Source organism: Agelaius phoeniceus, chromosome 28, assembly GCF_051311805.1.
Source record: "Agelaius phoeniceus isolate bAgePho1 chromosome 28, bAgePho1.hap1, whole genome shotgun sequence".
NCBI classification, from domain to species: Eukaryota; Metazoa; Chordata; class Aves; order Passeriformes; family Icteridae; genus Agelaius; species Agelaius phoeniceus.
Window position 1 is genome coordinate 2,384,785 of NC_135292.1, and position 18,198 is coordinate 2,402,982.

Here is an 18,198-nt window from a genome sequence, read left to right on the forward strand (position 1 = left end):
CAAAAATGACTTTACAAAATCGATTAGCCTTAGATTTGTTACTCCTGAAAGAGCATGGAGTATGTGGATTTTTAAAGGCACAAGTTGGTCATTGCTGCGTTCACATCCCAAATGTAACTGCAGATGTAGAATGTGACATCAATCAGTTGAAACAAAGAGAGCATGAAGCACAAGAAGAGCAAAAGGATTTGACTACGACCTGGCTAGGCAAAATCTTTAAAGGGTTAGGGTGGAATGTGAGTTCATGGATTAAATCTATCATTGAGAGTGTGATAATCTTACTAATTGTATTCTTAGCAATTTGGTTAGTTCACAGCATCTTAAAAGGAGAGATACAGAAGAAAACATCCTGGAACCAGAAGATAATAAAGGCACTGACACGAGATCCACGCCCACCATCTTCTGGTTCTCCAGTTCGTGACAGCATCCACGACAACGTTTACATCAACCATGGACTTGAAGAACGTCAAGAATAAATTGAGAAATAAAGGCCTGTATCAAGTGAAAACATTTACACCTATAGTGAAGTGAAAATGCTTTCAAAGGGGGGAGAATGATAGTGGGGCCCTGGAAAAATGTCAAAAATAGACTCTGAAAATGTTAGGCTTTGTGCTTGCCAGATCATGTGAAATCGCACCTGCGTAAGCAGAACATGATAAATTATATAATTGTTAGATGTGATGATTGTTTAGTAATTAAATATAATTATTGTTTAATCATAAGAAGAATCATGAGAAACTATGTTAGAAGTTTGAGGGGGGCGACAAGGAGCCCATGCTTGGCTGAAATCTATGTATACAATAGAACAATTGAAGTTTAATCATTAACATGAAAGTTATATAACAATAGAATATAAAAACATGTTCATCCCAAACCCATGTCGGAGTCAGATTTGGGTTGGTACCCCTGACACCCAGAGCTCTTCAATAAAAGCACCTGCATATAATCATTCTGGTGATTATGTGTTTCTGAACGCTAATATACCCAGTAAAGTGTTAAACCCTTCCCAGTTGCTGTGCATGAGGGTCTGTGAATATGCACCAGGCTGATGTAAGGGGAAAGGTATTTCAGGGGATCCCTGAAGGTAACAGGGTGCTCCTGGCTGAGTGCCAAGATGCACCCAGTTTACATCTTCCAAGAACTGTTTAGCATGGCTCTGCCCTGGATCTGCCTTTTTAGAGCATGGAGATTCCTTGGCTGTGGTTTTAGTCCATTCTCTTTATCGCCTCCAGTTTTTGGGCCTTGGTGCACTCTGCCTTCAGACGGGGAGTGCTGATAGTTGGCAGATCTGTACAGGTGTCCTCATCCTGGGTGCATTGGATGTTATCCCATCCAAGCAGGCAGTTTAACACAAGCAGCCATTTCACTGAGCTTAATTAACAACAGAAATAAAAACTATAGAACAAAGTTACTTTAAAAAACAGTCCCAGCCCATATTTGATCCCAGTCTGCGTGGTCCTGATCCATATGGTCCCAGTCCCTGGGATCCCAGTCCATACAGTCCCAGTCCATATTTGATCCCACTCCAGGTATCCTGGTCTGGAGGGTTCTGATTCACAGGATCCCCATCCTTGTGATCCCAGTCCAGGTGATCCCAGTCCAGGTGATCCCAGTCCAGGTGATCCCAGCCCATATTTGATCCCAGCCCATCTTTGATCCCAGTCTGGGGGGTCCTGCACACACTCCCAGGGTCTGGAATTCCAGTTCCCAGCCAGGAAAAAATGTTCCTGCCCTTGAACTTCCTTCCTATCCCCGCAACAAATTGCAATAAAACTATAAACAAAGAAATAATAATTGAAATTAAATAAATTATAATAAAAATGAAATATAAAAATCTCAACTCTTCTTTACAATGATTCTACTCCAACAATGATTCAACTCAAACCAACAATAACTATTACTATAATATTACCAATGCATATAAATAAACAAATTATATATCAAGAAATACCTTTTGAAAATTTTAACTCGATGACTAATGTACTTTAGATAAAAATATCTAAAGAAACTACCATGCAATCTAACACCTCTTAGTTAAACAATTCATATCACAAATATACTAAACACAAAACCAAACACCACTACAATTTCTCAGACATTTCAACCAAACAATTAAACTTTAATAACATCCTTAAGTACTCTTGAAAAATTAAAATTATTTTTAAAACATTAATTGTGTGCAGGTGGTTTTATTTTGATATTGGTTTTTGGATTGTTTGGGTTAGATGATTTAAAAAATGGGATTTTTATAGGAATTGAATCAGCTGAGAAGGTGGCACTCGGCAAACAGAACTGACTGAAAATGAACGGGACAGAATCAGTAACTCTGAAAGTTTTATTTGCTATCAAATACATCCCACACACCCAGCCCCACACAATCCCCATCCCATTGCTCCAAATTGGGATCCCACTTCTCCCAATCTCCTTCCAACTCCATCTCAACTTGACAGCTGTGGAATGGAGTGAGTTTGGCCTGGGATTGAGTTTTTTGAGGAAGGAACAAGCAATCTGAGGTGGAATTGAGCCCTTTCGGGTTAAAATTCAGTTATTTTCAGTGGAATTTGAGTGGTTTTGAGGGGACTGTTCCATCCCAATGGACTTTTGGAGGACAGAGAGATGGAGAAGAGAAAAAAATTCAGGCCAAACCAAAGGAGAAGCAGCCAGGTGTGTTCCCAACATGGATCACAGGGAATGTGAGTGACCAGGGCTGTGCCCAAAGTGCCTCCTCCAGTGGGGGATGGAGCTGCAGCAGCGCACGAAGCTCTTCCCGCACTCGGGGCACTCGCAGGGCTTCCCTTACCGGTGCCTCCGTTGGTGTTGGGTCAAGGTAGAGCTGCAGGAGAAGCTCTTCCCACACTGGGGACACTCGTAGGGCCTCTCCCCAGTGTGGATGCGCCGGTGCCTGACGAGGTGGGAGTTGCGCTGGAATCCCTTCCCACAGTCGGGGCATTGGAATGGCCTCTCCTCTGTGTGAATCCAATAGTGCCGGAGGAGCTTGGAGCTGGTCTGAAACCTCTTCCTGCATTTATCACACTCGTAGGGCCTCTCCCCAGTGTGGATGCGCCGATGGGTGACGAGGGTGGAGTTACGCTGGAATCCCTTCCCGCAGTCGGGGCATTGGAAGGGCCTCTCCTCTGTGTGACTCTGATAGTGCTGGAGGAGACTGGAGCTGGTCTGAAACCTCTTCCCACACTTGGAGCACTCATAGGGCCTCTCCCCAGTGTGGGTCCTCTGGTGCCTGATCAGGTGGGAGCTCCAGCTGAAGCTCTTCCCACACTCCACACACTCGTAGGGCCTCTCCCCAGTGTGGGTCCTCTGGTGCCTGATCAGGTGGGAGCTCCAGCTGAAGCTCTTCCCACACTCCACACACTCGTAGGGCCGTTCCCCAGTGTGGGTCCTCTGGTGCTTGATCAGCTCGGAGTTCCACCTGAAGCTCTTCCCACACTCCATGCATGTGTGGGGCTTCTCCCCATCATGGAGCTGCTCATGGAGCACCAGCTCCGAGCTCTGGCTCCATCTCCGGCCGCCTTCCCGGCCCAGGCTGGCTCTTTCCCCCTCACATCCCCGCCATCTGCGTTTGCAGCCCCTCCTCGTGCGGCATCTCCGGGCCTTTTCCTCCCCGTTGGCTTCCTGCGCCGTGGAGCCGCTCAAAACGGCCTCTGCCACCAGGTTCTGCCGCGGGCATTTGTCCTCCCTGCTCTCCATGCTCAGCTCCTGCTCTGGGCGAGGAAGGACAAGGACAGCATGGGATTTGCCTCCGTGCCACAGGCAAGGGCAACGAGATCCCCCCAGGGCTGTGCTGCAGCCGGGGGCCCTGCTGGGCTGGGAGATGGAGCAGCACAGAGGGGAAAGGGGCACTGACTTCCTCCTCACCTGCCTCAGTGTCCCAGAGCATCTTCCTCTTCCTCACAGCCTCACAGGGGTTGGCAATGTGAAATCCTGGTTTGGAGAAAACAAGGGATGAGCACCTGGAGTTTGAAGGTCCCCCCACCCAAGTCCATCTCTACAAGTCACCGGCCATGTGGGCTCCAGAAAACCCTCCCAAACACCAAGATTCAGCCCTGAAAAAGCCTTCCAGGAGTTCCCCATCCCTGGTCCCTCCCCTCTGGTGTTCAGGGGTTCCCCCCTGTCCCAGCTGCTGGGGTCAAACTTGGATTGGGGGTCCCCCTTCTCCTGGGTGCCTGCCCTGCCCAGGCTGCTGGCAGTGCCAGCAATGCTAAAAAGCTCCCCCCTCTTGGCTCTCCCCATTTCGGGATGCCGGGGCTGTTTGGGCTCCCGGGCTCCCTTCTCCTCTCATTCTCTGCTCTGCGCTGCAGCAGCTCCAAGGAGTCCCCCCTGCCCCTCTCCAGGCTCTTGAGGCTCCCGCCAATGGCGGCGCTCCCCCCTCTCTGGCCTCCCCACTTTGGCCTCCTGGGGGACACAGGGCTCTGCTCCTCCAGGCTGCCTCTGCCGGCAGCCGCCACTGCCACCCCCCGATGTCTCCCCGAGGGGCCTTTTCCGCTCAGCCTTGGACTTCTTCATTCTCCAAACATCCCCCCAAAAACCCAACCCAGGGACCCCCCGGGATATCCGGGCCGGGCTCCCCCTCCCCGCTCACCGGAGCCATGGGGGGGGGGCGATGATCCCACAGGTGGGGGCTGCGAATTCAGGCAGGGCTCGAGACCGCGTGGCTCCCTGAGCTCAGCCTTGATCTGCCTTTGTCCCTCCTCTTCCTCTTCCTCCCATCGTCCTCTTCCATCCCCCCTCCAGCTCCTCTGTTATCCCCACCGGCTTCTCAACTTCCATCCCTGCCCTTCCATCCCTTCTCCTCCTCCCTAACCCCACCTCCTTCTCCTCCTTCCATCGCTGCTCTCTCTCCGCCTTCATCCCTCCCCTTCCATCCCTCCTCCCTTTCCTCCTCCTCCCCCCTTACCCCGCCTCCTCCTCGCCCTCCATCCCTGCCCTTCCCTCCCTCCTCCTCCTCCCCCAGCAGCAGCCACACCCTCGGTGCCCCGTTCCCGCAGCCCTCGCAGCCCGCGGCAGCAGCGGCGATGGAGCCGGGCCAGGTCGGCATGGGCAGCGCGGGGCTCTCGGCTGCTCCCAGCCGCTGCGGGCGGGGGGAACCCGGCCCGGGCCAAAGGAGAGGCAAACTGGGCAAACTGGGGGCTGCACATCCAAACTGGGCCTTGCTGGGGACCCTGCCTGGCCACTGCCAGCCCTTGGGGCTCCTCTCGGCACATCCGCCAGGGGGGAACGCACACAGGCCTGGGGGATCCCAGCAGTGGCAGCACTGCCAGGGACTGGGCTGCACTGGGATCGTACTGGGAGTGACTGGGGCTGTACTGGCTTTGTACTGACATCAGACTGGGATCATACTGGGATTATACTGCCGTACCAGGGCAGATTGTGATCACACTGATGGAGGGTGGAATCATACTGGGAGTGAGCAGGAGTCTGCAGGAGGCAATTGAGAGCCTGTTAGGGGCAAATGGGATATACTGGGAGTGACTGGGATTATGCTGAGGGTGACTGGGAGTAGCTGTGAGCAACTGGGATCATGGTAGGAGCAACTGGGAGGAACTGGGTGATTGGAAACTGTGGCGCTTATACTGGGGTGAACTGGGATCATGCTGGAGCTGACTGGGATCATTCTGGCAGTGAGTGCCACTACACTGAGGCTGACTGGGAGTGCTTGGGAGCAAATGGGATCATACTGGAAGGAACTGGAAAGATGCTGGAGGGAACTGGGCTACACTGGGACATACTGGGAGTGACTGGAACAAAAGTGAAGGTGAAAGAGAGAAACTGGAACCATGTAGAGCAAAACTGGTTCATACTGGCAGGGACTGGGAGCACACTGGGGCCATATTTGGATCATACTGGGAGGGACTGGACTAATACTGGGAGGATCTGAGAGTGACTGGGAGCACACCCTGCACATCATCCCCCAGACTGGGCCTGACTGGGAGCAACTGGGAGCACGCTGGCAGCAAATGGCATCATACTGGGACTGACTGGGCTGATCTAGGGAGCAACTGGAACCATGCTGGAGGCAGCTGGGACCATACTGGGAGAGATTGGAAGCAACTGGGATTATACTGGGACCCCACTGGGAGGGCTGGCATGTGACTGGGATCAAACTGGAGCTTACTGGGATCATATTGGGGTTGAAAGGGAGCGACTGGGATCACACTTTGGGCTACTGGGAGCAGCTGAGGGAAACTGGGATGATGCTGCAAGCCAACTGGAGGAACTGGGAAGGACTGGATGCATGCTGGGGGCAACTGGGATATACTGGGCATGACTGGGGGATCATACTGGGATAACTGACACCTTACTGGGGCCACTGGCAGTGCCTGGGAATGACTGCAGACATGCTGGGGGCAACTGGGATATACTGGGAGTGTCTGTAACCATCCTGGGGGGACTGGAACCACACTGGGAACAACTGGGACCATGCTGGGGAGAACTGGGACCACGCTGGGGGCAACTGGGAGTGAGTGGGACCATGCTGGGAGGGACTGGGATCATCTGGGGAGGGACTGGGACTAGAGCAGGGGCAACTGGGTCCAACTGGGACCATCCTGGGAGTGTCTGTAACCATAGGGGAGTGATGGAAGCACACTGGGAACAGCTGGGCCCATGCTGGGAGCAACTGGGATCCCACTGGGGGCACTGGCATCAGACTGGGAGTGACTGGGAGCAACTGGGATTAGACTGCAAGGGACTGGGATCATACTGGGAGTGGCTACACTCATACTGGGATTATACTGGGCGTGAATGGAACCCGACTGGGGCTTACTGGGAGCTACTGGGCCCATGTTGGGAGGAAAATGTGACACACTGGGAGCAACTGGGATCGGCTGGAAGGTTCTGGAACCATGCTGAGAGGACTGAGACTACAACTGGGGCAACTGGGATCATCCTGGGAGCAACTGGGGACACCCTTTGAGCAACAGATGGAAACTGGGATGATGCCAGAGGAAACTGGGAGGAACTGGGAAAGACTGGGATCATTCTGAGGTCACTAAAACATACTGGGAGTGTCTCTAACCATCCTGGGGGCACTGGAACCACACTGGGAACAGCTGGGACCATGCTGGGAGCAACTGGGACGATGCTGGGGGAAACTGAATCTGCCCTGGAGGCAACTGGGCACGACTGGGACCCTGCTGGGAGGGACTGGGACTATTCTTGGGGCAACTGGGATCATCATGGGAGGAACTGGGAACATCTGGAATTATGCTGGGAGCAACTGGGATCACACTGGGATCCCAGTGAGAGCAGCTGAGTCCATGCTGGGTTACACTGGGATCTCATTGAGAGCGACTGGAATCACACTGGGATTGACTGGGAGTGGCTGGTTTTGTGGATTTGGGGGGTTTGGATTTTGGGGGATTTTCTTGGCATTTTGAGGGGGAGTTTTTCTGGGGGAGTTTGGGGGTTTATTGAAATTTCTTGTGTCTCTTTTTGAATTTTTGGGGTTTTACTGGGATTTTGTTGGGATTTTTTGGGATTCTCAGAAATTCCTGGGGTTTTATTGAGATTTTTAGGAGATTTTGGGGCATTTTATTGGAATTGTGGTGGCATTCAGAGGGATTCATTGGGGATTTGGGGTTTTGGGGATTTTTGGTGGGATTTGGGGGGTTTTGGGTGTTGCCAGGATTTCTTTGGATCTTGGGGAAGATTTTTTGTGATTTTTTCTGATTTTGGGGACATCTTCGAGGGATTTGCCGAGTTTAATTTGGATTTTTGGGGTTTTTGGGATTCCAAAGGATTTTGTGGGCTTTTATTTGGATTCTAGAGTGTTCTAATGGGATTTTGAGAGATTTAATTGGGATTTTGTGGGTTTTATTGGGGCTTTCACGGCTTTTAAGGAGATTTTGGTGCTTTTCTGCCCTTCCCCACACCCAGGGAATGCCCCAAAGCCCCCCTAAAATTCCACTAAAACTTCACAAAATCCTCAAAAATTACAAGAAAACCCTCCAAAACCCCAAAGAATCTCCAAACATCCCAGTGGAGCTCACCAAAATTTAAAAAAACTCACAGAATTTCCAATAAATCTCCCCCAAAAAACTCCCACAACCCCAACAAAACACCAAAAATCCAAAACCCCCCAAATCAACAAAATCCCCCAAAATCACATTGCCATCAGAAAACCCAATAATTCTCCCCAAAAACCCCAATAATTCCCCCCAAACTCCCAAGAAAATCTCCCAAAAAAGCCACCCCCAAATCCCCAAAAACCCTCTCAGAACCCCAAAGTCCCCACAAACCCCCCCAGACTCAGTGGGGCCGTCCTGGATCAGGGGGCACCGGCCGGTGGAAAGGAGCCACTTCAGGGGGCCCTGGGAGCTTTTTGGGGAGGGGGCACCATGGGAGACCCCCCAAAAACGGGGGAGGGGGGAACCCCTGCAGTGCCCCCTCCCCCCGAAACCCCCAGACCCCGGTTCAGGGTGGGCCTGGGACCCCCCGGGACCCCCAAATCTCCCCCGGGACCCCCAGAGCCCCCCAAGGTTTGCCCAGGACCACGCTGGACCCCCAAACCCTCCCGAAGACCCCCAAAACCTCCCCAGGACTCTCAGATCCCCCGATTTCCCCACAAAATTCACACCAGACCCACCTGAGACCACCCCAAATCGATCAGACTGCCCCAAATCCCCCTCAGACCCCTCAATCCCCCCCAAACCCTAAGAAACCCCCTCAGACTCCCCCAAATTTCTCAAGACCCACCGCAAAACCCCCCAGATCCACTCACAACCACCCAGTTCCTCTCGCCATCCCCCAAAATCCCCTCAGACTCTCCCAATTCCCTCAGTTCCCCCTAAACCCACCTGAGAACGCTCCAGACGCTCTCAAGCTCCCCCCAAAGCTCCCTAAAGCCCCCTCAGACCCACCAAAGCCCCCTCAGATCCCCTCATTCCCCCCAAACCCACCGCACACCCTCGTGTTTCCCGTCGATGCCCCTAAAAATCCCCAATTTCCCCTCAGACCCGCCCCAAACCCCCCCAGTTTGCCCCCGGCCCCACCTCAGCTCCGCTCTCCCTCAGAATCTCGCGCCTCCACCGCGTGTGCTGGCTCTCAGCAATGGCGGCGCGCCCCGGCCCGCCCCGAACCAGCCAATCAGCGCGCTGCACATCCCTGAACTAACCAATCACGGCGCGGATCCCCTCAGCAAGGCCCGCCTCCCCCTCGCCGTCCCAGCCAATCAGAGGCGAGCCGGAAGCGGCGCCCCCTTCCCCGCCGCCGCCGGGACCCCCCGGGCTCGGGACAGGAGCGGGAGGGGCCTGAGAGGGGATCGGGGGGGGCGGGGGAGGGTCCGGGGGGTCTGGGGGGGCTTTGGGGAGGGGTCCGGGGGTTTGGGGGGGTCTGGGGAGGGGTCCTGGGGCACTGTGGGGGGACCTGGGGGGTGCGGATGGGTCCTAAGAGGGGTCTCGAGGAGGGGTCGCGAGACATGAGACACTCATGCCACAGTGTAAGCTGTAAGCGAAAGGAATTTTAAGAGCTGTTTTGGTTATTTCAGAGAAAGTTTAAAAGGGAGAAGCTGCTGTGTGATGTTATGATCGATTTTTGGTGCCAGAGTCCAAGGAGTTTAGGGCTGGAAATCCCAGCCCCGCTGGATCCAAATGAGGAAATCACCTGGCTCTGTCCTACCAAGGTGTCTCGTTGGTGAAATTAAAAGGCAAAACACGGTCCATAAGACAGAAAGGAAAGTGGTACTGCCTCAAGAAAACCTCTTAAGCAAGTCTGGCTGCACTTTTTATTCAAGAGAAAAGCAAAGTTCAGGAGAAAATGAAAAGTGTTTTGCATGGCTGATCAAAGACATCTGGAAGATTTAGAAGAAAGCCCAGCAAGCTGCTGCAATTGATAAAAAAATATTAGTGCAGAGCAATTTTCTTGGAGATAGCCAGGAAAGAGCAGAATAGCAGAGAGCAGAGAAAGGGATCCACCCTGAGGTGTCTTGTCCATATCCACGACTGACTCCAACAAATCCAAGAATATCCTGAGCTGGAAGGGACTCACAGGGATCATGAGTCTGACTCATGGCCCTGCGCAGGACATCCCACCACAGGTCTGAGAGCCTTGTCCAAACATTCCTTGAATTCACAGGGGCTGGGACCATTCCCTGGGGAGTCTGTTCCAGTGTCCAGCACCCTCTGGTCCAAATCTGATGAAAACTGCACCAGGACAGAGTCCAAACCCAAAGACTAAGGAAAGTCAGGAGACCCCTTGGTCTGAATGCACTGAATGTCCCAGCACCAGACCCATGGTTGAGAATGGGCAGTCATCAATGCAAGATTAACTAATTGTGGGAGTCAGAAGTAAGTTGTAGTGATGTAAATTGAGGTTTTTGGCCTCGCTGAAAGGTGCAATGGCCACAAGCTTTCAACGGAGGACTCACAGGAAGAAATGTTAGATTTCCTAAAAGGCCAGTTGAGGTTTTGGAGGATGGAGCCCACCAAGACCTCCAGAAGTAGGAGAGGGGCTGAAAGGATGAAGTCAGCAGGGACAGAAATGGCAGAAAAGCCACACTTGCCAAGGAAATTCCAGAAGCAGTGATGGCAACAGCAGCACTGGCTCCAGCTTCCTCAGCTTCTTCTTTAAGGTGGGAAAGGAGGAAAAGGGGGGGAAGATGTTCTTAGAAGGGAAGGCTTGGCACTGATGGGGCTGTGGACTCCTCACCTGAAACTCCCTGAAACTGTGACACTGGCTCAAACCACGGCATTTTTTAAAAGCTCATTTTCTTGAGAGCAAAATTTTGAGTCTTGAAAGTGATCTCAGGCTTCACACCTTATCTGAGAAAAGTTTTTAAGCAAACACTGAAATTCTCAGTGACATGACTCCAAGAACGGAGATACAAGGGTAGGCATTGAGAACTCCTTGATTCCCCTGGATCATAATGCATCTTAGGATCAGCTTAATAAAGGAGGAATGGATTTAGGTGCTGTCTCAAGTCCAACATTCATTAATATTTGTGGGTGTGGATGTTGTGGCTGCCCCATCCCTGGAAATGTTCCATGCCAGGCTGGATGGGCTTGGAGCAATCTGGGATGCTGGAAGGTGTCCTGTGGCAGGGGGTGGGACTGGATGAGCTTTAAGATCCTTTCCAGCCTGAACCATTTGGGGATTCTGTGATTCCATGAACACGTCCACACCCAGCCTTACTCCAAACGTGTCAAGCAGGGACGGGGGGTTGGCAGTCCCCAGACAACAGTGGGCAGGAGGAGAAGAAGCTGGCACGGATTAACTGAGCTGCTCTCCACAGAAAGAGCAGCAAGGGGGATTCTCAGCCAGGACCAGCCCCAGAGGGACCCGGGCTCCTCCCTGGATGTGAGGGAGAATGCAAACAAGAGGCGTCACACATTCCTCTGTGCATCCCTCACCTGCAGCTGGCCTGAGGAGGTGGCCAGCTCACGGCCAAAGGGAAGGGTGTGTTTGTGCAGCATCCCGGCTTCCATGTGGGCCAAAGCAGAGCCAAACTCCCGTTTGATTAATGAGCCCTTGGATCCAGCTCCCTGCCTCCCTCCGCGTGCAAGGAGCACGATCCCAGCAGCACGCACTGCTGGCCTTCAAGGGCTGGCTGCGGCAGCTCCTGATAGCGCTGTTTATTCAGCTTCCCCAAGGAAACCGTGTGGATTTTATTAAATGATCCCATCAGTGTTTCTCCATGCTGTCAGTGCAGACTCCAAAGGATGATTCCTGTTGGCTCGTAGGTCTTTGTCCGCGCACCGAGAGCGGCAGCCAAGGACAAAGCGTTGCGGGACGGGGCGGTGGGAGCCCTGCTGCTCCGGCTGCGCGGCCCTGCCGGGCTCTGAGCCCCCCGTGCCACATGCCAGGCCACAAAGGGGACAGCTGGCCCGCCAAGGACAGTGACACGAGGCACAGGGACACCTGGGACTGCCCTTGGTGCTGTCACACTCCCGCATGGATGGCTTCAAGGGAGAGAGGCACAGCCCATGGAGACCCAGCCACAGGCAAGGTTTTTATGCTATTTGAAGTGGCACGGATCCTTTTATCCCAGAAAAACGGCACCTGTTTGTCACCTGCTGGTTCTTAGCCCTAAGAATTACATTGATACTGCCAGGCCAGTTTTCTGCCTATTTTTGCCCGTTTTCCACCCCATCATTCCCTGATTTTATTCCCCAAACCAATTTTGCCTGTTTTCTATGCACGCTGGTTTTCACCTCAGGAGTGAAGCAAATAATCCACTCAGTGAAGAAAACACAGCTATGAAGTGGAGGACTGTCCCCTTTGGGGCACAAAAGCCACAGCCACCCACACTTGGACAAAGCAAGCTGTGGCAAGGCCAGGAGTGACTGTGCAGTCAGTATGGATGGAGCCAGGAGTACATTCCCCAGGGAATCCTTCACATGGGCTTGGAGAGGTGTCCAAAATGCAAAGCCCATGCTTTTCAGAGGACTCCCCTGTGTTGCTCTGAGTTTGTGCTGAGGTTGTGGGAATGAGCCAATCCTGGGATGTATCTTCCCATACTGAAAAAAATCCCAGGTTTTTGCTGGCAGGCACCACCTTTGTGTGTGTGTGTGTCCAAGGGCTTTGCTCTCAAAGCTCACCCTGAAGATCCACCAGATGCCTTGGTCACTTGCTCTCTCTGCCAAATGAGCAGAGGGCTCATGCCCTGGATGAGGGGGGTCACAAAAACACATCCAGCAACTCCATGGCCCTGTGAGCTGCTGAAAAATCAGACCAGAAGCTCTGGAGCTGCTTTTCATGCACATGGGATGGCTGAGTGAGCCTGCTCCTCACCCTCCTGTTTAAACACAACCTCTGCCCTCAGCTACAACGAGAGTGTTTCACCCTGTGCGAGGCTCCCAGGGAAGATCTTCCTCTTTGGGAAACTGCACTTGGAGTGGATGTTTTGAAGAGGTTCAAACCTCCCGTCTCTCACCCATGGAAGGTCACTGTGATCACTGTAAAACAGAGCTTTCAAGTGTTTGGAGCCTAGCCTGTGACTTCCCCACTGTTTTTGTCAGCACCTGCACACACCAAATGTTTCTATGCCTAAAACAGCACTACTGAGAGCTCAGAGTGATGTTGTAGAGAGGATCTGGGGGGAGCCTGTGCAGGATAGCAAAAGTGCAGCTCTGGCAGCAGTTTCTCGCATATTTTTGGTTAAAAATCATCACATGCTGCAAGCCAAAGTCAGAATTGAACCAAACAAAAATGCATTTATCATCCACAAGTCTAAGATCCTGCAGAATCAAGAAGCTTTCCTTGCCCAGCTTTGGAAAGATCACTTCTCTGGCCTAAACCCTTCTTATGCTGCTTGTTTCTTCTTTATTTCCTAATTTATTTTTTTTAATTCTTCTTAGGTCTTCAGTTTATTAAGCCATCGTCTAGCCTTCCATTGCACTGCAACAAACCTTGGACCAAGCTCCAGGAGCTTGTGGCAATGGCCAGAGCAGCTCTGCAGGGACTGGCTCACAAGGGCTGGGGCAGGGTGACAGTGTGTCCCCTTGCAGAGGACAGGCACCAGCACACAGCTGCTCTCCTTCCCTCCGTGCTGGCCACTCAGTGGGTGAAGTGTTTCTTCTTCTGGCTGCAGAGAATGAGGCTCCAAAATCTGGCAGCAGTAACAAGGAAATGGAACAGCCTTGCCTTTCTTCAGGGTGAGGGCTGCTGTGTCTGGATTTCAGCAGCACTCAAAAGACCACCAAGCCAGCCCATTTCCTGCCACTCCAGTGGGAAAGGGTGGCATGAAAGCCCAAGCCTCAGGTGTCCGCATGGACATGCCTAAGCAGAGACAAATCACAGAATCCCAGAATGGTTTGGGTGGGAAGGGACACTAAAGATCATTCATTCCACCGCCTTCCACTATCCTATTGCTCCAAGCTCCTTCCAGCCTGGCCTTGGACACTCCCAGGGATCCGGGGCAGCCACAGCTTCTCTGGGCAGCCTCTTCCAAGAGCTGCATCCAAAAAAGTCACAGAGGCGTCTGCGTGCACTTTGCAGGTGAATCCCTCACTGGGGCAAGGAGATGAGCTCAAGCTCTGAGTCTTGCAGGGAAATGTTTCCCCTAAGCCAGCATAAAGACTGACTATGTTACTGCAGGCTGGAGAAACCCCTGAAATAGTGACATACAGCTGAAGGGAAGAATATATTGGGAAGGGAATCATCCGGCCGGCTGGGAAACGCAGGGCTCTGAAAGGGGATGGGGCGGCACAGGAAGAACATTCCTTTCTCACTCCAAGCGCCTGCAGCCGCTCGGGAAGCATCGGCCGGGGCCGCCCGCTCGCAGCCCGGGGCCGGCAGCGCTGCTCCTGCCGCGGGCAGATGCTGCTCTGGGCGGCCGCAGGCTCATCCCGGAGCAGCAGCATGGATGGAGAGCGATGAGGTGCCCGGCAAGAGGCAGCCTGAGCCCCAGATGCTGCGGGGGGCTGGCGATCGCCGCCTGTGCCGGGTGCGGGCGGCCGCGGGCGGCGGGGTCACCCTGCCCTGTGGCCACCGCTGGGCTGCGCGCAGGGAGAAAGAGGGAGAGGGCAGCGCGGGGCTGCAGGGCTGTGCTTTGCAATTCCGCGCCGTGCTCGCTTCTCTCTGCCCTCGGAAGATGGGGAGAACTGCAGTTGCTTCGTGCTCTCAGCTCAAACGGGGCTTTACAGCCCCTTCCCCACCTTGCCGAGGGGCACAGAGGAGTGGATCAGCCTCAGAGCAGGGCTCCTTTCCAGCACCCTGCTGCTCATCTCCTTGTCTCTGCATCTGCTTGGCCACACTGTTTCATTAATTTGTCTGTTCTTCCCCAAATTTCTGAATTATTGTCAAAACCAGGGCTTGTGGATACATGGAAGTGAAGAATGAAACCCCTCTCCTGCGTCTCAGGCTGACAAAGCCATACTTGGGATGTCAAGGCCAACCCAAATGACCAGATGAGAGTAGGAACTGCTGAGGCAGCCCCTGGCTCCCCCTTAAGCAGCACAACCCCCTACACTGTGTCATGGTTTGACACTGGCACAATGCCAGTGCCCCCATGAGAATACCCTCTCCCTGGTTTCTGCTGTGAGATGGGACCAGGAATAAGCACAGCAGGCTCCCACTTAGGAAAAAAAAATTATTAACCAAACTACAAGGGAAAGGAAAAAAAGAAAAAAAAAAAAAAGAAACACACAAGGAAAATGAAAACTTCACAAATACATCTCCTCCTCCTCCCCACCAAATTCCTAACACAATACATCCCCCAAATCATCGACACTCAGTCTGGCACCACCCTTCAGAATACTCCATCCTCAGTTCATCAAGAGGAGAAGGAGTCCTTCTTGTGCCAATGGTGACCTCTTCCTTTCATGTCCAGCGCTCTCACCACTGAACACGGACCAGAGCTGCTCCTAGGGTTGTCTTTTTAAGGATGCTTTGTCCCGATCCAAAAAGGGCCCAGTCTCTCCTTTGGGACACCTGTCCCCCCCATATTTCACCCCCTGGGGCCGAGGGGCACCAACACTGAACCCTCTTGGTCCTGAGGCATTGCCTCCCCCTGGATGCAGTCTCTGTGTCACAAGGAACATGGTTCTGTCCATGGCTGTACAAAAAGAGTCCAGCAAAAGCCACTCCATCATCTCTTCCCACTAAGATTCTTCTCTATTCTTCCAACATCTCTCACTTGCCCAGACCTTTCTCACACTTGCCCATTTCTTCTTCATCTTCCACTCTATCTCTCTTCTAGGAGAGGTCAATGTTCTGTAAAGTTCTCATTCTCCAAAAAGGGGTTAAAAGCTCCTACAAGTGGCCGGCTGCACCCCCCCTTCTTCTCCGTCCCAGCCGTGCTGCCGGCACAGGCCCATGTTTATCAAGGTTCAAGGTCACAGTCCCAGGCACCGGCTCTCTCTCTCTCTCTCTCTGTCTCCCGGGGGGCTGCCCGATGGCTCCCGGTGTCTCTCTCTCTCTCTTCCACCCTTCCAGCCCCGGGCTCAGGCCTACCTCTCCCGGCCACATGGCTTTTCCCCTCCGCCCGCCCAGCCAGCAGCTGGGCCGGGGCAGAGACCCGAACTCTTTCCCCACGGAAACCCAAGAGAACTTCCCCCGCGAGTGCTCTGCTTTTAACCCCTGTGTTCTCAGAGATGTGTCCAATGCCCAGGAGGCCACATTAGGTGCCAATATTAAAATCAGAACATCCATTTGCCTAACAACAGCATCCCAGAAAACATGTTTCCTGTCAAACCACCACACATGGGGAGGAAAGTTGAAGTGGAGGAAAGTTTAGTGGTTTAGAGTTCAAGATCTAGAAAATATCAAAGTAGTTCCAATGGTAAACAAGAAGTTTAGGATGCAGTGCTGGAGGTTTGTGTGTCATAACATGACTGGCTAAGGAAGCTTACAGCTTACACTGTGGCATGATGTGGGAACGCAGGAAATTCCTCTGGCTGCCCTGGAGGACTCGAGCCCCTGCCCAGGGCACTCAGAGACCCTGGCACAGAGCCCAAGACCCCTGTGCCTTCAATTTAGCCCTTGGAAAAATCAATTACCAACCTTGTAGGAAGAATGACAAGCTGCCAAAGTTTCAGTAGAATGATAGTGAATTTATCCCAGGGTGAAAAATAGATTGTTGGGGTTTTTAGAATGGGGCTTCAGGGGGCAAGATGGAGGAATCTGGGCTTGTCCAGCCTTTCTCCTTCTTTTTCTTCTTCTTCTTCTTGGCCTCCATCTTCTGCTGTGATGGTGGCACTTTTAGATTGGTTTAGAGTAGAAGCTCACTGTCTAGGTGATAGGTATTGGAAAGTCATTGTAAATATTGTACAGTAGTTTTTAGGATTAAAAGATAACACTGGCCTGGGGCAGGAGAAAGAATTTTATAGATAAGATACAAGAAACAACCTTGAGAGCCAGAAATGAAGAGCTCTGACTCCTTCTTCGAGCGCCGGGCTGGGAAAAGAGACTTTGGAACTTATCTCGGGCTCACTCTGACCAGCCAGAGACCCCGAGAGCATGAGTCCGTAAGACGAAATACTGAAGGAGTGGCACCAAAACATAAATATCCTTGTTGGTCGTGTCTTCTTGACCAAGAAATCCTTCAAAGCTCTTGTAACTACAAGTCTTGCGGCCCTGTGAGCCATGCGGTGCAGATGGGAGCCAAACTCACCCTTCCTGTCTATGGAGAAGAGAAGAAAAAGCAATGGCATCATCTGAAAAACTCAGAGGTCCGCTCTCTAGCTCCTTCCAAACTCCTTCAAACCGCCCAAAGTGCGATATAGCTACAAATAGATGACAAGGACTCTTAGTGCTGGCTCTTGGACTCCAGAGCAGCTGCTTTAGAATCTTTCACAGAACCCTGTGTAGTTCTGTAGTGCCAGAAATGGATCATTTGAAGAAACTTTCCCAACTGACTTGCATGGAGGTTTGTTTGAAGGGTATTTGAGGAGAAAGGCTCCCGGCAGAGCTCTGGCCTTTGGCCTAGCTGTGTCCCCTGCTGATTGTCAAGTGTGCCATCAGCTGCAGGGCTTTCTGGGCTAAAACTATCATCAAGTCACTGGGACCTGCTCTTTTTGGCCTCTAAAAGCTGGAGCCACTTTCGGGGCAAATTTGGAGACCTCATCTCTGGGTGGATGGAGCAGCTAGGATTTTCCCAGTTGCTGGCAATGGTTCTCCAGGCCCTGGGTGTAAAACGGGGCTGCCCAGCAAGTGCGGATCTGCAAGATGAGAAACAATTGTCTTGCTTTGAAAAGAGAGGTGTCTGCTAAGGAAGGCAGAAGCCTTCTCTGAAATGGAAAATGTCAATCCCCTCCCTTCAAATGATTCTCATTTAGAAATTCAAATGCTCTTGGGGAAAGATATGGGGATAGGACTGAGCCCACAGAGCCGGGCAGTGTTTGCTGATGCTCTGAGCCCTTGCTAAAGATCCTGTGCGGGCTGTCTCAGACACCTGGGGCCAGGGATTCCTTCCAAGCTGGGCCACTTTGGCTGGGCCGGGGGCAGCCCCGGGGCAGAAGGCAGTGTGTGCAAGGGCCCTGGGTGGCACGCTGCAGCCCGGTCACCGTGCCATGGAACGGAAGCCGGTGTCCAAGGCCCCTTTGTGACACGTGGGAAATAGAAGCTTGCCTGGCTGCTGGCAACATGCAACGGGGCACAAGGGGACAGAGCAGTGCCGTGAGGAGCCCCCGCACAGTGCACTCGCTCCCGTCTGACCCGGAGCTTCTCCGCGGCGCTGTTCCTGCAGCTGAGCTCGAGGCCAGAGCACAGGACTCGCTGACCCGTGGCCTTCCTGAGGCTTCTATT

The 18,198-nt window shown here is 52.7% G+C and overlaps 2 protein-coding genes across 2 annotated transcripts in view; one reads left to right on the forward strand and one right to left on the reverse strand.

Annotated features, from left to right (window-relative positions):
* Positions 1–9,060, reverse strand: part of LOC143696056 (uncharacterized) — a 317,065-nt gene extending 308,005 nt beyond the window's left edge. The window contains exons 1-2 of the mRNA XM_077191262.1: positions 9,009–9,060; positions 3,024–3,719 (exon numbers count right to left, since the gene is read on the reverse strand). Coding sequence (XP_077047377.1) covers positions 3,024–3,705 — 682 coding nt within the window. The 5' untranslated portion in view covers positions 3,706–3,719; positions 9,009–9,060. The remainder of the gene's footprint in view (positions 1–3,023; positions 3,720–9,008) is intronic.
* The window catches only part of LOC143696053 (uncharacterized), a 1,205,294-nt gene that overhangs the window by 230,184 nt on the left and 956,912 nt on the right, over positions 1–18,198 (forward strand). The window lies entirely within an intron of this gene.